Source organism: Palaemon carinicauda, chromosome 6, assembly GCF_036898095.1.
Source record: "Palaemon carinicauda isolate YSFRI2023 chromosome 6, ASM3689809v2, whole genome shotgun sequence".
NCBI classification, from domain to species: domain Eukaryota; kingdom Metazoa; phylum Arthropoda; class Malacostraca; order Decapoda; family Palaemonidae; genus Palaemon; species Palaemon carinicauda.
In genome coordinates this window covers 67,249,411-67,255,410 of record NC_090730.1, presented here as the reverse complement: position 1 = coordinate 67,255,410, position 6,000 = coordinate 67,249,411, and the positions used below count along the sequence as shown (strand labels likewise).

General features: G+C 33.7%; 1 protein-coding gene across 7 annotated transcripts in view; it reads left to right on the top strand.

Annotated features, from left to right (window-relative positions):
* The window catches only part of LOC137642566 (rootletin-like), a 272,520-nt gene that overhangs the window by 229,027 nt on the left and 37,493 nt on the right, over window positions 1–6,000 (top strand). For 4 of the 7 annotated variants that reach the window (XM_068375246.1, XM_068375249.1, XM_068375244.1 and 1 more), the window contains exons 4-6: window positions 602–750; window positions 2,549–2,717; window positions 4,552–4,635. In XM_068375246.1, coding sequence (XP_068231347.1) covers window positions 602–750; window positions 2,549–2,717; window positions 4,552–4,635 — 402 coding nt within the window. The remainder of the gene's footprint in view (window positions 1–601; window positions 751–2,548; window positions 2,718–4,551; window positions 4,636–6,000) is intronic. The other 3 variants (XM_068375250.1, XM_068375248.1, XM_068375251.1) reach the window with 1 other exon arrangement.

Below are 6,000 nucleotides of genomic sequence, written 5' to 3'. Positions count from 1 at the left end.
TAAGTACTTAGCCATTAGTTGCCTGCTCTCGATCGTTTATTAAGACTTTATTTTTTTTACATAAGTTATATTATTTATTCAAATCATCTGTTGTTTCTGCTGTTGTTTTGATATCTTTCTATTTTGTCTGTATTGTGAAAGTCCGAGTCATCTGTATTCTCGGGTAAATTCACGTTTTCAGCATTTTCTATGATAATTTCAAACAATGATAAGTGGTGTAGGTGACTTATGGCTTCATAAAACGGAATGGTAACATCTACCTGATGTAAAAAGGGGTGGAGGTTAATGTGTAATATTTCCAGTTAGTAGAATAAGTAGACAAGCATTACTAAAGCTTGCAACAGATCTTGATGTTCTTCTGAGCGGTATTGGCCACAATACCATTACTTTGTTGACTTGCAATCCTTATTATACACATTGCTGTTTTACAGTACCGCTAAGGATGATTGCATTGATATTAAGTATTTTAGATTGTAGGGTTCTCAACTTTACACCCAACCTTCCTCATTTATCCGTGATAGGTATCAGCATGACCGAACGAACTCTGTTCCTGCATGATGATTAAAGCTTTTATCACAACTCTTTTTCTTCTTCCAAACAGTACTTGAGCAAACAGACAGCCGCGCTTAGAGAGGTCAACGATTCCAGGCTTCGCATTTACGAGCAGCTGGAAATATCGATCCAGGAACTGGAAAAGAACAACCAGAGGCTTTCTGCAGAAGGATCTGCCGACAAGAGGAAGATCAAAGGGTAGCCCATTTTATTTTGTTGTTCACTTTTTGCATGGTTTTAATTATGTAGCCTTCTATCAGAATGTATTATTAGTGCCATGTTATTTGCCATCAAACGTGGCTATTTCTGTGGTTCACCATTAGATAGGAAAAGCACCCTAGTATGGTAAAGGCAAAAGAAAAATTACTAAAAATAAAGTAAGATCAAATAAATAAACTATGAAATGAGACTAAAGTGACCTTGCTGGTCATAAAATTATTTGCACCTGGTTTGAGTGTGTTTAAGTCCTTAGTTTTTTTCATAAAACATAAGTATCCATTATCAATAGTAGTTTTTTGTAAGGGCTGGGGATTGACCAGTCCAATGATTTAAGCTTGGCTCCCACAGAGCTGCTCCGAATAAGTTCGGGAGGGATAAAATATATTTATTAAATTTAAATGAAAAAATAGAGAATAGAATTTATGACATATAGAGATTTAGAATTTATCTATTAACTGAATATTTAAAAAAATACCTTAAAAACCAAAACTCACAAGCCGATAAATGTCTGATAACGTTTTCTGACCAAAACATAAATCTCTTTGTCTTTTAAAAGCAGTCCATTCACAAAATATATGTTGTATGGTTAGAAAAGTGTCCCTCTCACGGCACTTGGGATCTGTTTAGTGAGGTGTGCACATTAAAAATCGATTGGTCAATCTTGTATCGTCAATTATCAATCTTAATAAAATTACCCTTGTCCTTTGATTATTCTGGCTTGGCTACTCCCATGGTGAGACGATTCGTTTCATTTTATTTTCTTAATATTCATTATTCCAAATATTTTACCATTTTGTTACCATAATAAAATGCTTCATTGTGGTTTACATAGTTCTTAGAGGGAAGTTTAATGCGAGTTGTGGTAAATTTATGGCTGTCTAGGCTGCGGCATCTGCTTTTTCATTACCAACAGCTCCAACGTGGGCCGGAATCCAACTGTATTTCAATATTTAACCCTTGAGAATATAATTCTCAAGATCTTTATTTTACAATACTATTTTCCTAAGTGTTTGACCTTTGAGAGCTTCTATGGCACTTCTTGAATCGGAATAAATGTCATACTTGATATTCATCGCCATCTTCAATCGTTTTAATAGTTTAGAAATACATGTCGACACTGTGGATAGTCTTTCAAGTTGTCTGTTTGGGGAAAAAAAAAAAAAAACGAGATGTACTAACTATGCTTTAACAACTCACTCTGAGGGTCTATAAACTTGAAGAGAATCTTTGCACAATCCAACAACCATTTCCTTTTAATTATTTTATTTATTTATAATTTATTTATTTAGTTATTTTTTTTTTTTTTGCATTTAAAAAATACTATTGTCAAAGAACATAAATGACTATAAAACCAAATTATGATATTTAGTGAAGAGCTACGTCACTACGTCAGCTATTTTCGTGTGGCCAAAGAAATACAATTGTACCATCCCAATTTTCTTTTACTAATATGTAATTTCTGAGAAAGTTTTACAAATAAAATGTATCATCACCCTCTGTGGGAAGTTTAGCAAACGTCTCAACACTACCTTAGTCATTCCATTGGGTGTCAGGTGAATAACCGTTCCACCAAAACATATCTCTTATGTCTAGAGAATTGCAATAATTAATAACAAGAGAAAATAACTAGCCAAGTTTACATCAGAAACTTCCACCAACTATCCATTAACACATGACGTTGGTCATTGGATTTCCTCTTAGAATTAATTTAGTTTTCTTTTCATTTCACTCATTTACCTATTTTTGCATTTACCTTAACTTTCTCCTCATCCTTCAGTTTATGCGGCAACATAGAATCTTTAGAAGCCCGTTGCGATGAACTTCAGAAGAACTTGGAGGAGGCTCGGGCAGGAGCCCAGCAATTACGAGGAAGAAACAAAAGAAGGTCGATTATCCTGGAAGAACAGAACTTCCGTCGCTCCCACTCATGCGAGAATACCACGCAGGTAGGTTGTTGCTGGTTCTCTCTCTCTCTCTCTCTCTCTCTCTCTCTCTCTCTCTCTCTCTCTCTCTCTCTCTCTCTCTCTCTCTCTCTCTCTCTCTCTCTAAACGTTGTATTTTAATTTCCAATGCAACGTACTATCCTGGAGTTTATTTTTCAGAACGGTAAATTTTGTTGTGACTTAATTAGCCGTAGAAGGTTAATTTCACTTGTAGGCTAGTAAATTATTAATGCCCTTTAATTTGTTGTGAAATTAAATTAGTTATACTCCGTATCCCATAGTGTAAAATACGCCCTATGGTTTAAAATCCCAAGGTACCCATACTATTGGATTTGGATTAAAACTATAAAACAACTCATATCGAAGAATAAACTTTCTGTAAATTCCTTTTTTATTTCAAGGAAGTTCTATTGTTTTGGATTATTTTTATAGATGTCACAAAAATTTCTATCTTACATTGGGTAAGGAAATTTTAAGAGAGAATGGATTTTGTTTGCAGCATGTAGCCATACATGTTGGGATTGTCCTTACATATCGAACTTTACGCTGGAGATAGATGGTCTTAGGGTCCTTGTTCACAGGACATTGAATGGGAAGATCAGGAAGTGATTTAGGCATAGAGTTTAGACATTTAATTATTTACTTATCACTTTCAGATTATCATTTTATGTTTTATGTTTATCAGTGTGAAAATATCCTTCATAAACTTATAGTATTTTTGTGACAGTTACCATTATGTGTCATAAAATATAAAATAGATTACTATGCTACTACTACATTTTTATTGCTAATGTTAGTGAAAGCATTACTGAAGCATTATATATATATATATATGTATATATATATATATATATATATATATATATATATATATATATATATATATATATATATATATATATACTTATACAGACCAACACAATAAGAAAATAAAAAGAAATTATCGAAACCCCATAGAATTATCCGTCACCAGAACAGAAGTTAGTTTTTTTTTATTGTAATCTGGTAGAAAATGTTAAGACTGTGGCCTGTTCATGATGTTCACATGGTTCACATAGATTATGTCCTAGCATTAATGAATTAAGTTCCTAAGTTATGATAGTTACTCTTCAAAAACTGTGTAAGTGCTTTCATAATCATAAGAGGAGAATATTTCTTATACTGCATTGGTTGAATTAAACATTACAAAAGAACATTTACTGTACAACATCACCAAGGCTCTGAAATTATTCTCCCAAGAGATTTTTTTTTTCTACCACATACGACGTGTATAAAAGGCTTAATGAAATTATGCAACTCAAAACTCAAAAGTACTCCAATATTGAAATATAAAGAAGTGCTGGGGAAATTATGCACGTAATGTGTAAAGATGTCATTTAGGTAGATTGCATGTATGTACATGGTAAAGGTTCAGAATAAATCTATATTTTGTTTTCAAAATCATATACTGTCCATAAATTTCAAATAGAACTACGTTTCATCTACTGTACATAAATTGCAAATGTGTCATCCGGTAAAAGACAAGTGCATTTAATACGTTTGATATGTTTAGATAAAGGCTGAAGTTAATTTTTTTACGCTAGAAATTGTCATTGGAATACATAAGGGGTTCATATGGGAAGATGACAAATTGCGAGTAACTTCTGTAAAAATATATAGTATTAGAAATTTCGTCAAAGGACAACATAACAAAAAGATGCTTTGAAATACCATAAAGGGTTTATGTAGGTGTGTGGTAAAATTGGAAATGAAACCTGTATAAAAGTAAATGTATACTCTACTTGATGTCTAAAAATTTTCCCCCAAACAAACTGTTTCTCATTAATCTTTCCCCAAGGATGAGGAGGGTGAGGGGGAGAAGGAGGAGGTTGAGGAGGAAATGAATGGTGAGATGATGATGGAGAATAAGTGTGGCTGTCAGGTAAAAATCCACCAGTCCTTATCTGCATCCAGTTTGCCTCCCCTTTTAATGCTTTAATGTCAATTCCCCTTCTAAATGCATTTGTGTACAGAATTTAAGTTTTGCACTCTTGGTGTCTATAAAGTTTCTTTTATGTTCATTTTATAGAGTTAAATCGAAGTTTATGCCACACTCTCTTTTCTACTGAGTGCTGATACTAGAGTGGTTTGATTAGTTACTTTTTCTACTTACGGTTGATACCATTATCTTCAATAGCATCGTCATAATTATCATCATTATTATTATGATTATCACCATCATCTTTTTCCTTGAATGACAGGAATATTGACATGACTGTTTAGTTTACCTAGTTTTGGTATATATTATTTCATAGGCTTTTATACATTTTATTTTGAGGAGCATGTAGCGGTTTTGGTGACATACTTGTACATAATGTAGTCTTTCAGTGTTTATTGTGTGAGTGTTTTTAATTCATGTTCAGAACTTTTGTCCTGCAATATGAAACAGGAAATTAGGATTGGCAAAAATATTTTTTAATACTATCGTTAAATATAGGTGGTGATTTATTTCTATGAAATTCTCCTGATGTTTATACTGCTCCTCTCATTAAGCTTGGTTTATGACTGACATTTACTCTGAAACCAAAAAATAAAAAATTATTTTCTTTCTTTTCAGTAGGCTTAGGCCTCTAGTAAATTACTGAGACAACGTGGTGCTTAATGGTAATAACTGTGGCGTGGGTATGCTGCAGATTTTTTTTTCAGCTCTCTTGTGGACTTTGCTTTAGACAGCATCGATGTGAACCCCCTCGAGAGAGGTGTTTTGTGTTATTTAGGCTATTAGTGATAATAAGGGATGCCGCCTTTTGGATTTGTTGGTAATGTGTGTTAAATGTTCAAGAAAATTATTGCTGGGTGATCATGATACTAATTCTCTTTGTGGCCTGTTTTGGGGGCAGTGGTGTGATTTTGATAATCTTGAAGAATGTGAGTTGGTTACTGTTCCTCTTATGAAGAGTTGTTCAATGGTAGCCAACTAGTTTAAGAATTCCAAGCGTAAAAGAAAGCAACATTTAGTTCAGGGGAAAATCAAGAGAAGAATAGACTAGTTCATTGCAGTGGGGATGATGATTTTCAATACCACTCTAGCTATTACCGATCTTTCATGCTTTGATGATAATGATCTTCATAAGCTCGTTACCTCTGTTGCTTCATTTGTTATCTCTGAGACCAGCGAGTTTTTAGGCAAAGGCAGTGATTCTTCCTGGCCTGTCCTGTTTCTACACCTTGCTTACCTTCTCAAGTTTTGCCAAGTGCCCTATAGTGCACAAGTCAGTGAGGATACTAACGGTGTTGATCCTCTCTC